At 38.7% G+C, this 20,878-nt stretch overlaps 1 protein-coding gene across 12 annotated transcripts in view; it reads right to left on the reverse strand.

Annotated features, from left to right (window-relative positions):
• The window catches only part of rapgef1b (Rap guanine nucleotide exchange factor (GEF) 1b), a 194,725-nt gene that overhangs the window by 56,526 nt on the left and 117,321 nt on the right, over positions 1-20,878 (reverse strand). For 6 of the 12 annotated variants that reach the window (XM_080212336.1, XM_080212332.1, XM_080212340.1 and 3 more), the window contains 2 exons: positions 12,400-12,602; positions 5,832-6,008 (listed from right to left, as the gene is read on the reverse strand). In XM_080212336.1, the coding sequence (XP_080068462.1) occupies positions 5,832-6,008; positions 12,400-12,602 (380 nt within the window). The remainder of the gene's footprint in view (positions 1-5,831; positions 6,009-12,399; positions 12,603-20,878) is intronic. The other 6 variants (XM_080212343.1, XM_080212342.1, XM_080212341.1 and 3 more) reach the window with 3 other exon arrangements.

Raw genomic sequence — 20,878 nt, forward strand, 5'->3', positions numbered from 1 at the left:
TTATTTTGAGTTTTTTGTTGATGATTTGTACATCATTTTAAAAAATCTTTAAAAAATTGGCTTATTAAAGCAAACATTGAATTTTAGTCAGATTAGAAGATGAAAATCAATGTCATTTCTTGCACTACAACTTTATTCCAAATGTTATGTAACAAGAAATATGTCTGATTTGGATGCAACAAAGGATTTTCAGTACTCTGAAAAGTACCAATCACCAGGAGCACTAACCTCATGACACACATGTAAATACCCTCACTGGTTTAACATTTAGAGTGCAAACAAAGACAGCTAGTTTCAAGGTTCAGTTTTTAGCTTGTGACTTTCCTCCACTGCCCTAAATTTGGCTGCAAAAGTATTTTCAGAGCACACTGCAAAATTCCAACAGGAGTAGATCATTCTGCAGAACCTGCCAAAACAATCCCTCAGGGAGTAAGATAGCTACATAAATGCAATAAACTTTTTTACTTTTTTGTGTGCATTATAGTTTCTAAAATTGGATCAAGTGCATGTTTTTTTTAGGTTGGACTGTGATTTATTTTCTATTCTTGTATGCTTCCCCCTTTTTATCTAGGTTTTTGAAGAAACTGTAATCAACCAGTCACACCTCACTCAGCTTAGAGTTGTCACTAGGCTCTACTCTCTGCAATTCTCTCCTGATATAATTTATCTTGCTCCAACTCAATCAAAAGGTCTCCTTATGATCACTTATAATTTAGATACCTGACGGCTGCATTTCCTTAATCATGCAGTCATTCTCTTAACTTATTAGGATAAGTGGGGGAGGGAAGGGAACTTTTTCAAGCATTTATAGGGTGCAGACATCTGCCACTTAAAATAAAACTGACAATAAATCTTTTTACTAATAGTGAAAACGATAAATTGCAACTTTAGAGTAAATTATTCTCACAACATCGTTGTTCTGAAAAATCTCCATACCTGCTCTAATTTAAAAAGTTCAGAAGTAGAGCATGATCTAGACATGTTACTAAAGGCAAATTATTTATCTAAATCCTAGGGATTTAGAACTAAAGGGGCTCACTCAACAGAAATGAACAAAAAAGGGCAGAAAATCTTGGCCTTAAACTAGTTACTTAAAATAATCAATCAGGTAATGACTGCAAAACAAAGGCTGTACCTTCTATCTGTTCTTGGCAAGTGTGAAATGGTGAGACAAATTAATTTGCAGTTTCTCATGCACTGTTTCATCCCATTGAAATAGGATATATTTTACCATTCAGTCAGCACCTTATTACTAATTAAGATAATCTTAATACTAAAAAAAACACAGCAATTCAGAATCAGAATAAATCCTAACGGTCAGTAAACTAGACAGCAAAAACCACCTGCATCTATTTGAAGGTAACTAGTTTTCACCGTTACATAGTGGATTAATATTGCAGAGTAAGTAGGAGATAGAACTTTCCCTGCAGTTCCTCACATGCAAATTTCTAACTTGAAATGGTGGAACTCATTGGAGAAAAAAAAACAATCTGCATGATCTTAAGATCTCAGTTCATAAATTGCATTGAATGAAAGCTGACAGCAATTCTAATTATTACTTATGTTTCAAGGTACTGCATAGCAGAAAAGGGAAACTACTATTTTTTGGAGGGGAGGGCAGAAAAGGGGGAGAGAAAGTGACAAGGGAAGCAAGAAGATGACTTCAAGACATAATATTCTGAAAAGGCCTTTAAAAAACACAACACCAAACATAAAAAATTAAAATTTAAATCTCTCATGTAAACTAGCTCCTCAGTTGGTCATTCTATCTGGTAATGCCAGACTTATAACCACAATTCCACTTTTAAAAATGAAAATTTAAAATTGATAAGCAAACAATTCCACAGAAGTAGGAAGTAGTAAGGTTCAGGAATTTCTAGGCTTGCCACTTTTTCTTTTTAAGTCCGTTAATTTGTAGCTTGGCAAAATATTAGCGTCTAAAATACAAGTTGCACAATTGCTAATACATAAATAGATCAGTAGTCCTTTAGTTATGAGAATATGAGAAGGCAAGTAAAATATCTTCAAAGAAAAAAATGATTGTTTAAAAAACCTACCAGTTCATTACTATTTTCGATCAAATCAAGAAACTAGAAACTAATTTACTGTGATCTGTGCCCAACCCCACTACAGTTTATGATATCATGCTGATCCTGATCCAAAAATCAAAGTGACCAGCCTCCAGCTGCCTGCCTGACATGCCTGGAACAGCACTGGAATGTTTTGAATGCAGACACTTGCTGGGGCAAAAGCAGAGCATGAATCACACAAATAAAGCATGTTGTTAATTATCTCTCCCACTCCATATATGTTATCCATTCCCATCAGCCATGACAGCATGAACTGTGCTAGCAGGAATCCTTCTAGTGCTGGGTGCCTAAGTTTCAATTACACAGGTATTTGGCATTTTTAACATTCGGCTTTTCCCTTAGGCTAAAACCTTTGCTGTGGGATGTTTTACTTTAGTTGCTCACTTCACTGATTTTGTTGAAGATGATCGAAATATTCCAGTGACTGATAAATATTTCCTTACAGTACAGCTCTGTGCGCAAGTTCTGCTGGTGGTATAATATGGAATTAAAAAGAACCAACTTCCTAAATTCTAAGGTTCTATGGTTTTTCAGCTGTTGAGTCTAATGTGAATATTATTTTGTACATTCACAGAATAGTTCAATTTTTTAAAGTTGCAAGAATAGTTTAGCATTTTTGACCCAACTCTTTGCAATGGCAATCTTATAATGGCCTTGGTTATAATTAGTGCAGTTGGATTTTGTTCAACATAGTCACAAATATAATTTAATTTCAATCTGTATTTAATCAACTTCAACTCCAAAAGGTTCAGGTTTTCAGCACTTTTGGACTAACAAAAAACATTTACTATGTAAATATTTAGTGTTGATTTGTTAATCATGTGCTATTAGCTGACCGCACACAATATAGAATCTTCACTACTAGAGGAAAATAATAGGGTGACTCAGGAACAGACGATACCCAGGCAGTAAATACTTCACAACTGGAGGAAACTGATTGAAAAGTAGTTTCTTAGAATTTAAATGGTTCAGTAGGGAGAAATCTGAAAGCACGAAGTTGATAATTCCGGAATCCTAGAATAGGCACATGGAAGTGGCTTCTATTTACAGTAGGTGTTCAGGAAATCAGAAAATACTAGTCATATTTTGGATCTGGCCCACAAACATTGCACTTCTGAAAAGGCTGTGATTAACTTCTCAAAACATTAACCTTTCACTGCCATGTCTGCCCTTGATAATGGCTCATATGAACTGCCAATAATGCAACATATGTACATTGCAAGGTTAAGAAACATAAGAGAGCAACAAATTTTAAAAAAAATGAGGCTTTGGTTGAACAATAATAAACAAAAACAAGGTAAGGTCCCACAGGACTGGGGTAATTTATTGACTTGGACAGAGTATTGGCTGACTAACAAAAAGCCGAGTGGAGTTAAGTAGATCTTATTCTGGTCAGCAAGCTGTATCCTGTGATGCGCTGTCTACCAGGAGATTCAATCCTTGGGTCCCAAATATTTACAAATCTATATTCATAACTTGGAGTCAGGAATAGAATGTACTATAGCTAAATTTGTAGATGACACTAAAATAAGTTTGAAAGCAAGTTGCAACGAGGAAGGAATTTACAAATGGATATGGATAGGTTAAGTCAGTGGACCAAAATGCAGCTGATGGAATTTAACGCAAGTGCAAGATTATTCATTTTAGTTGGAGGAACAAAAAGGGAACTTAAGGTCTAAATGGAGAGAAACCTCAAAATGCTTTGACGCAGAGGTATCTGGGTGCCCTCGTGTGAATCATAGGATGTTAGTATGCAAGTAATCAGAAAGGCAAATGGAATTTTGGCATCCATTACTCATGGAATAGAGCATAAAAGTAGGGAAATGTTGTTGCAATTGTACAGGGTATTGGGGAGACTGCATCTGGATTACTATGTACAGCTTTGGTTCCCTTAGGTGGTTCAAAGAAGGTTCACTAGGTTGATTCCAGGGATGAAAGACTTGCCTTATGAAGAGATTGAGCAGTTTAGGCCTATACTCGCTGAAGTTTAGAAGAATGAGAAGAGATTGAGGTATATAAGATGCTAAAGGGGATTGACAGGGTACTTATGGAGCAGATATTTCCCCTTGTTGGGCATTCTAGAATAAAAGGCCATGCTTTTAGGTGATGAGGCGGCAAATTTAAAACAGAAATGAGAAAGAATTACTTCACTGAAAGGGTCGTGAATCTGTGGAATTCTCTACCCCAGAGAGCAGTGAACGCCGGAATGCTAAACAAATTTGAGATAGATGGATAGGTTCTTAATTAGTGGTGGGATGAAGGGTTATGGGGAGTGGGCAGGAAGGTGGAGGTAAGACAGAGATTAGATCAGCCATGATAGTATTGAATGGCTGAGCAAGCTTGAGGGCAGAATTGCCTACTCCTACTCCTAGTTCTTATGTTATTAAATAACTTCACAAAAAATTGTATGGTTCAGAATCTCTACCAATAAAAAGGACAATGAGAATTTGCATATTCATGCTTTGATCAGATATGTGTTTATCAAAGTATGACCTTCATGACAAAGGGAGGTAAACTACAGAAAATAAAAAATAATTATCATTTATTCAGCAAAGATGAGCAACACATTTAAATTATGCATTCATCATTGTTACATAATCCTAGATAACTGATAAGGAAACTTCCAGCATTTCTGAAGAAGCCCAGCTTCTTTTCCTTAAAGCCCTGCAGACTACATTATGATTTTACGTATCAAAAACTCTCAATGCAACCTCATTTCATAGGATACCAGCAATTTTTTTCTAAAGTTATTAAATTAGGAGTCTGTCTGTCATTTTATATGTGAACCTTCAGTCACTTCGGTAACTTGAAGTATCAGTTGCTCAAACAATGACTCTTACAGGAGTTCCTCAAAGTAATGTCCTAGGCCCAGCTGTCTTCAGCTGCTTAATCAATGACCTTCGCTCTATCATAAGGCTAGAAGTGGGAATGTTTGTTGATGATGCACAATGTTCAACACTATTTGCAACTTGTTAGATATTGAAGCAACTATGTCCATATACAGCAAGATCTGGACAACATTCAGGTTTGCAATGATAAGTGGCAAATACTATTCATACCGTACAAGTGCGAAGCAATGAACATCCTCAACAAGAGAGAGTCTAACCATCTCCCCATGACATTTATTAGTATTGCCATCACTGAATCTCCCACTATCAATATCCCCAACAAGCCACACCATGCTGACTCAGAATTATATCACTGCTCCTTCACTTTTGCTGGATCAAAATTCTGAAACACCCTTTCTAACTGTACTACGGGTGTACCGACAGCTCATGGACTACAATGGTTCAAGGAGGTAGCTCACCACCCCCTTTCCAAGGGTGTTTAGGAATGGAAAATAAATGCTGGCCTAGCTACCAATATCCGCATCCATGAAAGGATAAAAAGGAGGAAATGTTCTGTTCAGAACTTTGCAGTTTTAAAAAGGTATTTAATCCAAATAAAGAACTAGAGTTATCGGCATGATCATCCATTGTAATCTTTGGTTAACGATCTGATACAAACACGTTCTATAATTTTAATTTTCTAGCTAACTCAGGGAAGTGCAAACAAAAATTCATGATCACAAGTCAGATCGTTCAAAAAACAGCCAAAATGGAATTCACATACTGATAATAACGTGGTCCTTTTCCTCTTCAAAAACCTAACTTTCACCGTCCAATTTGGCTTTTTGATTAGCTAACAACAGAACGCTCGCACGGAAGATGATAAGAGACAAGCTTTAGTCAGCACACTCACCGAAGATGAGGATAAGGAGTTGTGACGACTCAGGAAGGAATTGGAGACGGACATGCTGATACTGGTAGCAGCATTGGCGTCCTCAGGCAGGACAAGCACCTTCGACTGCTGAAGGTAGAAAGAGGAAGAAGAGAAGGAAGACGAGTAGGAAGGTGAAGCAGCAGCATAGGATGCCTGCTTGGAACATCAGTGGAGGGACAGACATACACACACACACAGAAAGAGATAGAGACAGAAATGTCAATAGTAAAGGGAACAAACTATAACTTGGAGGATATTCAATGTTATAAAAAGTCAATTGTTAAAGCTGAAATATTAAGTAATATACAGATTTAAAAGGTATTTGATTTTTTAATGTTTGCAGTGTCCAGATGTTTGCCTACAATACCTTACGTGGAATTTATCTGAGCAAAGTTTTACTGAAAAGTCACCTTTGACATTTCATTTCAAGGACATACGCAATTGAAATAGTTTGTACATACTATTTAATCTACACAGTGCAATTTACCATGTTGAACATTTTATTCTTGGAGCATAGTTATTTAAACAAATAATGCTAATCAGAAAAGGCAAATTACTCACTTTTAGCGCTGGAATCTTCAAATTATTCTTCACACACCTTGGGTAATCTAACTGGGTCACTAGGTGAAGATTCATTTAATCCAGTATCATGCAATCTTTCCTTCCTTGTTTAACACTGACAAATGGTCCATCTTTATTTTTTTTCCAAACCAAGTTAAGAAGTGCAAAGTTTTGTGAAGGAACCCAAAGTCAAGGTTTACATTTTGTAACAAAAGTACGGCCATTGTTCTAATTTCTTTCAGTCGCCCCCACTGCCACTAGCCATTCACAAATTCAAAGAAATGCCCTTAATTTCTGTTTATACTGTTCATAAGGAGGCATCCAATTTCTTTGGAGAAGTGCTTCCTCTCAGCACCACCTCCAGACCAGATTCATAGATTAGGAATTAATTGTTTAGTCATCAGAACACAATGCAATGATGGTGAGTCCACATTTGGAGAGACTGCGACAGGTTTCAAGCCAAATTATGAAATTAATCAACCAAATGGCAATATTAATTCTGAATATTTTTCATTGCCCAGGCACTTGGAATACAAGATATCTTGCTTTCAAAATAAGTTGTGTAAACTGCAAAATAATATCTGCTTACTAACAATTTTCTGCAATCCTTCAGTAGTCAATGGATTTATTATGCCCAAGTGTCTCTGGATGGAACTGCTAATTTCAATTTTTTCACTTCAGTGTGATAACCTGCTACGATAATCAGTTACAACTGTGTAGTGCACAGTAAAATCTATTACATCATCCTCGATGCAATGTAAATGGTGTTACCTGCGGATGAGTGCAGGTGATTGTGGGCGCTTTCCTTGGTATTAAATTGTGTCTAAAACGAAACAGTTGATGGCAAATTTCTAATTAGCCAACTTTACTTTGTTTCCTCAGTAACCCGATTATAAATCTCAAAGTTTTATGGCACAGAAAACAGCCATTTAACCCTTACCAGTGCTAACTCTTTGTAAGATTTATCCAATTAGTCTCTGTCTCCATAGTCCTGTAAATGATTCTTTTTTATATCCAAGTACCTTTTGAAAGTTACTATTGAATCTGCTTTCATTACCTTATAAGAACATTTCTCATCTCTTCTAATTCTTTTGTCCATTAAATTTTGTCCTCTGCTTACTGACTCACTTATGAGTAGTAACAGATTATGCTTACTTACTCTATCAAAACAATTCAGAATTTTGAGCACTGCCACTAACTCTCTTTTCTGCCATAAGTAGAACACTCCCAGCTTCTCTAATCTCTTCACATAACTGAACTCCTTCATCCCTGCTCACGACTGACTTTATGGGAGCTAGAGGAGTAGACCTGAGAACGGGGCTAGAATTGTTCCCATGCAACTAGAAATAACTGAACCAATATCCTAATGATCTCAATGATCCCGGCAAAACACGAAGCTAGAAACTGACCAGTTCTCTATGCTGGTAAACTTTCTTTTTGTACCTTTTGGTACTTTATTCCTGATCAAAAAAAACAATCAAGTCCAATCAGAGATCCCCACGAGAGACAACCAGATCAAAGCTGACAAGAACAGGATATACATCCACCATCTTGGGGTCAATGAAAGCAAGATCCAAGCTGACAGGAAGAAGCATTACACCCCTTCCCAGGCTTGATCTGAGCTTCATATTAGCCAAAAGGCAAATTGCATCAAGTGAAGCTTCGGTTTAATCTCATTTGCTACCAATTGTGCTTATACTTGATCTTAGCAAAAGGCCGAGAAACGATCTCTGCTGGTAAACTGCCTAAACGCAAATAATACTAAGCTTCAGCGATCCCTAGGCTGTTGGCACTTGTTCTGCCTTCCTAAGTGAATGCATCACACGTATGTCTAGATTTCTCAGTAACTTGATTTAGATGTAGAGGCTTTCAATGCAGATCAAACATCCGCTTGACAAAAAAAATGAAATAATATCAAATGTTATCATCAAAAATCTTTCCAAATAGGTTACATACAATTAAAAAAAAATCAGAAAATGATGTATTTAAAAAGCAAATCTGTGTTTGACCAGAATGGTACCTCTGCACTCCAAATTCACTGGACAGTCTCTAGTCTTAGCAGATCTATCCATCATTTGATGGACCTAATATTGCATAAACGTGCTTGGGTCAAGAGAACATGTTCACTTCCCATATACTACATAAATAACTGCACTGTTTTAAAAACACAGTCTGTTTACTCCAGGAAAGTCAATGCATTCAGAAGTTCCAAGTCAACATACGTACTGTACCATTTTCCCAAAGAATCTTTAGAAATCTGGCAGTAAATCAGCACAAAAATGCACTGTTTGGTTCAAACACAAACTACAGTACTATAATTGAATACAGGATCATAACTTTTTCTTTGTTAAATCTTTTCAAATTATTCAAATTCCGAAGTTACAGCCCGTGGCTAACCCTTGCTACATCTCCCCTTGACATTCAAGAGTATTACCAGAGCTGAAACTCACAATTTATCAAAAACTTAATTGGGCTGCCAATGTAAATACTGTGGGTACAAGAGCTGGTTAGAGGCTAGGAACTCTGCCACAAGTAACTCACCATCTGACTCCCCAAAGTCTCCCCACCATCCACAAAGCACAAGTTAGAAATGTGATTGGATACTTTCCACTTGCTTGCTGAGCGCAGCTCCAACAACACAAGAAGCTCAACACCATTCAAGCCAAAAGCAGCCTGCTTGCTCTGCACCCCATCCCCGACCAATACACAACAGCAGCAGTTCCACCATCTACAAGTTCCACTGCAGCAAATTGCCAAGGCTTCTTCACTGGCACCTTCCAAACCTCAAAACTTACCATCCAGAAAAACACGGGCAACAGACACATGGGAACACAACCAACCTGCACATCTCCTCCAAACCACACAGCATCCTGATTTAGAACTATGAGTGTTCCTTCACTGTTGTTGGGTCAAAATCTTGGAACTCCTCATCTAAAGGTGTATCTATAATAACATGGACTGCAGCAATTCAAGGCAGTAGCTCACCACCACCTTCTTGCGCAATTAGGGATGAGCAACAAATGCTGGTCTCGTCATTATGCTCATATTCCATGAAAGAATTTTTAACAAGTACAAAAATCAGCATCTAAATGGAAAGTAATTAAAAAGATAAAAACATATTATAAAATATGAGATGTCAATAATTTTGCCAAAATTATAATCACTGGCCATTTCCACTAACTATAGCAGCAATGTATCAATTCTTACCTTTAAAATGACAAAATACTGTGTTTTGCCAATTAAGTCAAAAATCTAATCACAAATCAATACTTGTCTTTGAAGGTGCAAAGGAAATGCAACATTATGCAGACCTACCATTCCAAAAAACATGTTTCCTGTCAATTTGCATACAGTATCCCATTCAAACTATAATGTCAGATTTAAACACTCCCTTATGGCACATAATCAGGTAGTGAGGAATTTAGTATGTTCCCATTCATAATCTAAATTCATAAAGCTTTTAATTGTGTCATTAACCAAAGGACATCTATCAATACCACTCAATGACCAACTAACAAATACTTTTACACAAGGCATTAACTCAAACCACAAGTTTTTTTCCCAATTCTCAAGTATTCCAGTTATAAAACACCTGATCTTGCCAACCAAAGACATCAGCTCAACTCTGAAAGCTTGACCATTTCAAGTCTCTCATAATAGGACAAGATTACAAAATCAGTATTACTGGTGTAATCCTGCATGTGCGTTGCTGTCAGCACTAAAAAGTCCACATTGGGATTAATCTCAGGTGACTTGAATCCAGTGTTTTGTCATGACATACATACTCAAAATGGTTCCTAATACATGTAGGTTTAAGTAACTGCACAAAATATAGAGTAATGAACACTATTTATATTCATTGCGATGGAAACTGAGACACTGAGCGTCTAGCAAAGAGTGCAAAAAGGTAAAAACTAGGGAAGGAACATGTAATGAAGTGGATTGCTAAAAGTATTTTATACTTATGTAGAAAATGAGAAAAATAAGTGGAAAAAATAAACATAGCATTCAACATTTTATCCAACAAAATATTTTCAGAACACTTGGATAGTTAAATCTTTACCAGTTATTTCCTCAAAAGGAAAGAGGTCACAAATTTCCCCATTGCATACAATTTAAATTTTAAAAATTTCAAGAACTTAGATATGATTGACTGGATGGGAATTTATCATGAAAAATGTCATTGACAACATTATATCTCTTCACAAATAAACAATCTATAATTTATAACTAATACAAAAGGAATACATTTATTTGGGTGTAAGCTTATGCCAGTTTAAAATAGGTCAAACATCTCTTCACATCTTCTTTCCTGAACTCTTAACTGTTTTTCTATATCAGTCACAGATTACAACACGGTGAGCCATGCAGCAAAACCAAATTCAATAATACCAAGGATAAACTTCCCAAGATCAATAGCATAGCAGCAAAATAGACAGGTTAACTTATGAAAATAAACTATGAAAAATGAATAGATCAAGAATGATTAGTCATTGACAGTTTTGACAACTCACTAGCTTAAGCAAAACTGCACTAAAGACTTCATTCAATGCCAAAGCACAAACCCATGAAAATTTACCTGGTACATGAAGTTAATACGGGGCGAGAGACAGTCAAAATATTAACCTAACTCACCAACCAACTATAAACCTAGAAATTTCAGGTTCAACATCTTACTGACCAAAGTCACATTTAAAAAAAAAATAGATTCTGATTTGTTTTCTTCCCTGTAAATAATTTTGCTCTGGCCTACTACATTTCTTCCAACCCAGAAAAAAATATATAAATAGCCAGAATAATAAGCATTACATATCAAACACAACCTTGAGCTATAATTAAAAGCAAGCAATGCTACACATTACACAGGCAGGCATACAAGGGCCTAGGACACGATAAGAGCCAAAGGCTGCACTGATCATTGTATTTTGAACTGTATATGGTATCATCATTTTTTGAAAGTTGCACATTTCAATGAGCGAATAGTTCAAACTTTAATGGTGAATTCCATTTTCTGCTTTAATGTGAGTGTATATGGGATCCATCCTAGTACCTTTTGAAATCACAACCTATTTTGAGACATTAAGTCATACCGCGCAAGAATTAACTGTGTAAAACAAATTCCATTAGTAATTAAAATATATAGTTAGGCACATATTTAGATGTTTTCCATCCAATAACCCCAGTAAATTATCAAAACTTTGAGACACTATGATGATGTTAACATTTGAGCCAAGCTTCTCAAATTGGGAAAACATCTCTTAGTTGCAGTTCACTGAAGGGATTCCTTTCTGCACGAGGCTCTGGTTAGACCCTTTTGGAGTACTGTGAGCAGTTTTGGGCCCTGCATCTAAGAAAGGATGTGTTGGCCTAGAAAGGGTCCATAGGAGGTTCACAAGAATGATCCCTGGAATGAAAAGCTTGTCGTATGAGGAAAGGTTGAGGACTCTGGATCTGCATTCATTGGCGTTTAGAAGTGAGGGGGGACCTTATTGAAACTTACAGGGTACTGTGAGGCCCAGATAGCATGGACGTGGAGAGGTTGTTTCCACGAGTCAGAAAAACTAGAGCCCGAGGGCACAACCTCAGGCTAAAGGGACAACCCTTTAAAATAGAGGTGAGGAGAAATTTCTTCAGCCAGAGTGGTGAATCTGTGGAACTCTGCTGCAGAAGGCTGAGGAGGCCAGGTCATTGAGTATCTTTAAGACAGAGATAGGTAAGTTTTTGATTAATGGGGCGGGGGGGAGGTGGGGGCAGAGGTTATGGGGAAAAGGCAGGAGAATGAGGATGAGAAAAATGTTAGCCGTGATTGAATGGCGGAGCAGACTCGATGGGCTGAGTGACCTAATTCTGCTACTATGTCTTATGGTCTTTCCATTAATTTCTATGTACTTGCTCCCTGAATCTCAGATTTACAACTCTTGTAACTGAACCCAAATACATCTAGACATTTATGCAATCCTAGCAAAAACAATAAAGTCAAACTCACCAACTGCCTTTGCTTGGGTGGGAGAACTGGAGGAGGCAGAATCTCAAGAGACGAATCAGTGCTGCTGAAGGAGTCATTGAATCCATAGGCTTCCTGAAACCGTTTGTGTCTCTGCTCATAAATATGCTCATTCTGTGGCGTCTGGTAAAAAACGTGAGGCTGCGGCTCAGAATAATCCTCCACAAACTGCATGTACGCATGAACTAAAAATTTGAGGGAGGAAAAGGAGAAAATAAAATCAACAAGCTGTATCAGGATGGATTTGTCTAAGTCATCAGTGATAATGGGAACTTTGCAGCACAGCAATTAGACAATGTAAACGTCAAGATCATTAAGATTAATTTCTTAGGTTCCTGAGTAAGACCTCTAATACAGAAAACATCCTACAGCACACGATAGCAGAGGAAATGGGAAGGTAGAAAGACAGGAGAAAGGAAGGGAGAGGTAGTTGGGGAAGTAGTTGCTGTTATTGCAGCAAAAGAACTGGGGACTAATTTGTCCAAGCACTTCGTCTGAATAAACATGACCCTTCCCCTGGATTTCATTTTGCTTTTAGAACCAAGAATGGGACAAAATAACTGCTAATTTTTGGGAGGGAGTTTATAAAGTTAACTAAAACAAATTCCTTGTGATATACCACAAGCCTGCCAGCATCCAAAGGAAACTATAGTTGATCACTAAACTTTGCCACTTCTATCCAAAAGCCAGTGAAATTCTTGTGATTTTATTCTAAAGTAGGATTCTTACTCGAGTCAGAATTTTATGGCTTCAAATGCATTGTTGGGTCTAGGCACATTATCTAGGCTGATGTTGCTGTGATGCATTTGTGAGCATGCACTGCATTGCTGGAAGCACCACCTTTTACATCTCAGATGAGGCATTAAACTAAAAGTCTGTCTACTTGCAAAAGCTTCTGAAGAACAAGAAGTGTGTGTTTCTGGTGATCTGACTGACATTTAGACCTCAACTAAAGCAACCAAAACTATCATTTATTTCACAAGGAACTCTTACGTGCACACTAATGTTGCACTCACACAGTGACTCTGCATTTCAGAAACAACTCATTGCTCTTGATCACTTTAATTTCCTGCAAATGACCATTCTGACAACTGTAACAATGACCTTGGCTGTAACTTTTAGAAAAATGTGAATGATAAAATGTGCACCATACCCGCAAGAACATTAAAATCAAATACAGGAACAAAGGAATTGTTAGTCAAGGAAGCAATGTGGTCCATTTAGTTAGCTTCCAATTGTGCTAATATCGAAGTTGTTTACTACAACTATAGCAGACTTGTTAACTAATCATAGCAATTCACCCCCAATTCATCAACAACAGAATCAGACATAATACAGGGTAAACAGCAGTGTAGAAAGATTTGGAAATAGATCCAAAGTCATCAAAGACTGATGTATGAGGAGAGATCATCTAGGTTAACATCGTTTTCACTGGAGTTCAGATGAATGAGGGGGGGGGATCTCATCAAGACTTATAAAATTCTAACAGGACTACTCTCAGTAGATGTAAGGAGGATGTTCCCGATGGTGGGGAAGTCCAGAACGAGGGGTCACAGTCTGAGGATTTGGGGTACATAATTTAGGATGGAGGTAAGGAGACATTTCTTCACCCAAAGAGTGGTGAGCCTATGGAATTCATTATTGCAGGAAGTAGTTGACGCCAAAACATTGAATGTATTCAAGTGGCGGTAGATATAGCACTTGGGGCGAATGGAATCAAAGGTATGGGGCGAAAACAGGGCTAGGCTATTGAGTTGTATGATCAGCATGATCTTGATGAATGCTGGAGCAGGCTTGAAGGGCTAAATAGCCTCCTCCTGCTCTTATCTTCTATGTTTCTATGTTAATTCATCTCAAGCATCCTACACTCACCATGTCATACCTTGAATACTGCATCCCAAAATATTATTTTGAGAAGGAAATTTAGTTAATTTACATTTGAACCTGTACTATTTGCTTCCTCCATGTCACTAAGGGCCTGTTCCAAAGCTTTATTATTTAGTCACTGAAAAGAATTTTTTGCAAATTAATTTTGAATTTACCCCCATAACACAGGGCACTTAGTCTTGTTCTATTCTGAATAAGGCAAAAATTTATTATCTAATCCCTGTACAATCCTAAAAACAGGAATTTCATCACCCCATCAAGCATCACCATTATAGATGAGCACATGTTCAATTTACGTAATTACTCATCATAATACCATCCCTTCAATCACTGATTGTTCTCCTGCATCCTTTCAATAACTGCACCATCCTTTCTGTACAAAGGCAACCAGTACTGTGGTTACTACAATGATTTGTGTGACAGAATTCCCTATTAATTCAGTTCAATAATGACCTTTAAATAATTCCCGTTCAATTCATTTTACAGCTTCAATTAACTGTCATTCAACAGAGTTGAATCCAGGAGTGCTGACAGAAACATGTTTTAGTGAGGAGCTGAAGGAAATCAGCATTACTGGATAAATGGTTTTGGGGAAATTGATGGGATTGAAGGTGGATAAATCTCCATCCCAGAGTACTTAAGGAAGTGGCCCTGGAAATAGTAGATCCATTGGTGGTTATTTTCCAAAATTCTTTGGACTCTAGAATAGTTCCTACAGATTGGAGGATAGCTAATGTAAGCCTCGCTCTTCAAAAAGGGAGGTAGAGAGAAAGCAGGGAACTACAGACTACGGTCAGTACTGGGAAAGTTGCTGGAGTCTATTATCAAGGATTCCATAACTCAGCATTTGGAAAGCAGTGGTACAATCAGACAAAGTTAGCATGGATTTATATTCTATCACAGAACGTAGCGGAGGCCGAAACATTGTCTGATTTCAAGAAGAAATTAGATATAGAAGATATAGATATAGATTAGATATAGAAATTAGATATATAAGAAGAAATTAGAGCAGGGGCAGGAATGGTTGCTGCAGGTCCCGGGGTTCAAATGTTTTAGTCGGAGTAGAGAAGGAGGTAGGAGGGGGGGAGGGGTAGCTTTATTGGTCAGGGATTGTATCACAGTGTCAGAGAGGAAGTTTGATGACTTGTCTGTTGAGGTAGTATGGGCGGAGATTAGAAATAGGAGAGGAGAGGTCACCCTGTTGGGAGTCTTTTATAGACCTCCTAAAAGTTCTAGAGAGGTTGAGGAAAGGATTGCGGAGACTATCCTGGTTAGGAGTGAAAGTAATAGGGTAATTGTTATGGGGGATTTTAACTTTACTAATATTGATTGGAATTGTTATAGCTCTAGCTCGTTAGAGGGGTCAGTTTTTGTACAAAGCGTGCAGGAAGGTTTTTTGACTCAGTATGTAGATAGGCCAACTAGAGGTGAGGCTATATTGGATTTGGTGCTGGGAAATGAGCCAGACCAGGTGCTAGACTTGGAAGTTGGTGTGCATTTTGGTGATAGTGACCACAATTCGGTTACGTTCACCTTAGTGATGGAAAGGGATAGGAATGAACCTCGGGCTAGTGGTTTTAGCTGGGGGAAGGGTAATTATGAGGCTATTAGGAGAGAATTAGGAAGCATAGGTTGGACTAGGAGATTACAGGGACTGGGAACGTCTGAAATGTGGAGTTTTTTCAAGGAGCAGCTACTGCGAGTCCGTGATAGGTATGTCCCTGTCAGGCAAGGAGGAATTGGTAGGGCTAGGGAACCGTGGTGCACGAAAAAAGTTTTTTCGTTGGTTAAGAGGAAAAAGGAGGCTTATGTTCGGATGAGACATGAGGGCTCGGGTAGTGCACTAGAAAACTTTAGATTGGCTAGGAGGGAGTTGAAGAGTGAGCTAAGAAGGGCTAAAAGAGGACATGAGAAGACTTTGGCTGATAGGGTTAAGGAGAATCCTAAGGCGTTCTATAGGTATGTTAAGAACAGAAGGTTGGTTAGGGCAAGATTAGGGCCAGTTATAGACAGCAGAGGGAAGTTATGTGTGGAACCGGAGGAGATTGGAGAGGCATTGAACCAATATTTCTCTTCGGTGTTCACGCAAGGGGACATGGATATAGCTGAGGAGGACACTGGATTGCAGGGGAGTAGAATTGACAGTGTTGCAGTTGATAAGGAGGATGTGTTAGATATTCTGGAGGGTCTGAAAATAGATAAGTCCCCTGGTCCAGATGGGATTTACCCCAGGATTCTCTGGGAGGCAAGAGAAGTGATTGCAGAGCCTCTGGCTCTGATCTTCAGGTTGTCGTTGGCCTCTGGTATAGTACCGGAAGATTGGAGGTTAGCGAATGTTGTCCCATTGTTTAAGAAGGGGAACAGAGACTTCCCCAGGAATTATAGACCGGTGAGTCTCACTTCTGTTGTGGGCAAGGTTTTAGAAAAAATTATTCGGGATAGGATTTATAGTTATTTGGAGAGTAAAGAATTGATTGGAGATAGTCAGCATGGTTTTGTGGAGGGTAGGTCGTGCCTTACTAACCTTATTGAGTTTTTTGAGAAAGTGACCAAAGAGGTGGATGGGGGTAAGGCAGTGGACGTGGTGTATATGGATTTTAGTAAGGCGTTTGATAAGGTTCACCATGGTAGGCTTCTGCAGAAAATGCAGATGTATGGGATTGGGGGTGATCTAGGGAATTGGATCAGGAATTAGCTAGTGGATAGGAGACAGAGGGTGGTGGTTGATGGTAAATATTCATCATGGAGTTTGGTTTCGAGTGGTGTGCCTCAGGGATCTGTTTTGGGGCCACTGCTGTTTGTAATTTTTATTAATGATCTGGATGAGGGTATAGTTGGGTGGATTAGTAAGTTTGCTGATGACACCAAAGTCGGAGGTGTGGTAGATAGTGATGAAGGGTGTCATAGTTTGCAGGAAGACTTAGACAGGTTGCAGAGCTGGGCCGAGAGGTGGCGGATGGAGTTTAATGCGGAGAAGTGTGAGGTAATTCACTTTGGTAGGAATAACAGATGTGTCGAGTATAGGGCTAACGGGAGGACTTTGATTAGTGTGGATGAGCAGAGGGATCTAGGTGTATGTGTACATAGATCCCTGAAAGTTGGGAGTCAAGTAGATAAGGTTGTTAAGAAGGCATACGGTGTCTTGGCGTTTATTGGTAGGGGGATTGAATTTAGGAGTCGCAGCGTCATGTTGCAACTGTACACAACTCTGGTGCGGCCGCACTTGGAGTACTGTGTGCAGTTCTGGTCCCCACATTATAGGAAGGATGTGGAGGCTTTGGAGAGGGTGCAGAGGAGGTTTACCAGGATGTTGCCTGGTATGGAGGGGAGGTCCTATGAGGAGAGGCTGAGGGATTTGGGGTTGTTTTCGCTGGAAAGAAGGCGGCTAAGAGGGGATCTTATTGAAACATATAAGATGATTAGAGGTTTAGATAGGGTGGATAGTAATAGCCTTTTTCCTCTGATGGAGAAATCTAGCACGAGGGGGCATGGCTTTAAATTAAGGGGGGGTAGTTATAGGACGGATGTCAGGGGTAGGTTCTTTACCCAGAGGGTGGTGAGGGATTGGAATGCCCTGCCTGCTGCAGTTGTAAATGCGCCTAGTTTGGGGGCGTTTAAGAGATCCGTGGATAGGTTTATGGACGAGAAGGGATTGGTTTAGGTTAGTGGGTCATTGTTTTGTAACTGGTCGGCGCAACATCGTGGGCCGAAGGGCCTGTTCTGCGCTGTAATGTTCTATGTTCTATAGCTTTTGGGGCTAAAGGAATCAAAGGATATGGGAGGAAGGTGGGAAGTCAATACATTGGATTCGTTGATTCACCATGATCACAATGAATGGCGGAGCAAGCTGAAAGGGCCAAATGGCCTACTCCTGCTCAACGATTCTATGCTTCTACATAACATGCTGTTTTCTTTCCATTTAAATAATAAATCTTCTCAGGATCCTTTGCCCCAACGTGAAGTACTTCATATTTCTCTACATTGAATTAAATCTGCCACGTGTCTGCCGAATTCCAAAGTGCATTTCAAATCCTCCTGTTGCTTACCCTGTTCAGTGCTGGAGTCTACCAACTTCAAAAGCTTTGTATCATCCACACATTTAGTCAGTGCATTTGTAACTCCTTACTCCAGATCATTTATGAAGATATTAAGGTGAGATCCCAAAACAGACCCCTATAGAATCCACATGTAACTTTTTCACTGGCTAATGACAATCACTGTACAACTACAACTATCTTCTGGGCTCTGCTTGTAAAATAATTCTGTAACCACTGTAAAATATGGCTACTGATTCCCACTTCATTGTCAGTACAAGCCTTCCTGGAGGAAAGGTATCAAAAGCCTCACTGAAAAAATCGCCTCGCCTGTGTCTTATATGGTAATCCCTTATTTTTAAGCAATGACCTTGAGTTTTAAATTCACCCACAAGATGAAACATTCCTTCCACATCCCCCGTCAAAAATCCTCAGGATAATAAAGATTTCAATCAAATCACCACTTACTCTTCTAAACTCTAGTGGACACAAACCTAACCTCACCAGCCTTTTCTCGTAAGACAACCCACTCATTCCTGATGTTACTTAGTAAACCTTCTCTGAACTGTTTCTAATGCACTTAAGAATAACATTCTTTAAGTTTTCTTAATTACTTACTGTACCTGCAATCTAATGCACTAGCACACCAGATACCTTGGCATAAGAGCTTTGCAATCTCTCTCAATTTAAATAAATGGTGTTTTATTCTTCCTGCCAAAATGGAAAACTTTACACTTTATCACATTATACTCCATTTGCCAGATCTTTGCCCATTCACAGTCTAATGGTATCTCTTTCCTTGTGTTCTCTTCATTACTTATTTTCCTATCTATCCTATCAGCAGTCAGTCCCTTCATTGAGTCCCCAGCACCGATCAGGCAACGCATGGGAAAATAGCAGCAAGTTGACATTTCAGATTGAAGACCATACCTCAAGCCTGAGGATGCTGCCTGATCTGAGTATTTATATTTCTTAGTGTTTTAATATTCCTATTGCAACATTTTGCTTTTTGCATTATAGGAGTTAAATTGCAGAGGGGGTAACTCATGAATTCTCCATGACTGAGGACATCATAAAGAAATTATATACAAGAAGCTACCATGCATCAGTCCAATATTTAATGCAGTCAATCATAATAATTAACTATTTTTAATATTTATTCATTTCTAATGACGTCGGCTTTTCAGTGGGGGCCATTCGCAGCCTGCTTCGAATCAATGTGGGCCTTAGCAAATCTATTGTTTTATGCTTGTTGAGTGCATATTTGCTTGGCTATTAAATATCAACTGGACTGATACCAAATAAAATCCTTTCCCCCGTTCTTGCCCTCCAAAGTCAGGCCTGGGAACATCACAAGGAGCTTCAAAACTGAAGTACAAGTGTTCTATTAAAACAGAACTGGGCCAGTTCAAAATCTATTTTTCCTTCTTCTTGTCAGGTTATGCCCTAAGAAGCTCCACATAGTGGAATGATTTAACTCAACAACTTGCAACATGCCCCCATCAACAGAATTAGAGACAGAGAGTCTACCAGTTCATGGGGATTGTTTTAGCTCAATTGGCTGGACAGCTAGTTAATGACGAAGAATGATGCCAATCTGTACTGTACAAGCGGAGGTTATTCATGAAGGCCCTGCCTTCTCAACCTTGCCCCTCGCCTGAGGTGTGGTGATCCTCAGGTTAAATTACCACCACCCACAAAGGAGACAGTGGCCAATGGTCATCTGGGACTATGGCAACTTTCCTTTTTACTAGTTCATAAAAGAACCAATGTCAAATTTATATGCTATGTTGTACCTACAGCGCACACTTTGAAGTACATTGTGGTGACACAATTCAGGAATAAATTTCTCACAGCTAAGTCTTTCTTCCTCTTTAGCTACTCTACAGAAAGAGGCACTGTTCCAGGACAAGTATTCATTCAACAGGAATGTATACATGATTTTGCAATTAACCACATTTAGATCATCTCAGTTCTATACAGATGCTGTCTACATCACATCCTATTCAGTTCCTGTGTAAAATGGGTGCAATATATCATTGTAAATAAAGACAAAGCTTCAAGCTGTTGTATATAACATTAAGTGAAGAAAATCAAATTCTCCATGTTATCTAGAACAGATGTTCATTGACAAAGTGTCTTTTGGTGAGGACTGGAAAACTGAGAGCAGCTGTTTCCGAATTCCAAGCCTACATTCACATTCCATCTGCAATACTGCTGTCTATTATGCCACAATTGGAGATATGGGAACTGAAGAAAAACTATCAGGATATTTGTACACGTATATATAACATCAATGATTACTCTTTTAATTTCAACAATTACAGAATTGGGGAAAACTGCAGATGGGCAGTTCACACCAAAAAAATCTGTATCGGCAATTCTTCGACAACCAATGAAGATGCTTGACCGGACTTAAAACTTGCTTTGCATCTGTCAGCTGGTGAACACTGGCCGTTAGTCCAAAGTGATGAGTGTTAACAAGAATACCTTAAATGCAGGGGCCTGGACCATCTGTGAGGGGGGAAGAAAGGTGGAAT

The sequence above is a fragment of the Carcharhinus amblyrhynchos genome, chromosome 25 (genome assembly GCF_965287045.1).
Source record: "Carcharhinus amblyrhynchos chromosome 25, sCarAmb.v2.hapA, whole genome shotgun sequence".
NCBI classification, from domain to species: Eukaryota; Metazoa; Chordata; class Chondrichthyes; order Carcharhiniformes; family Carcharhinidae; genus Carcharhinus; species Carcharhinus amblyrhynchos.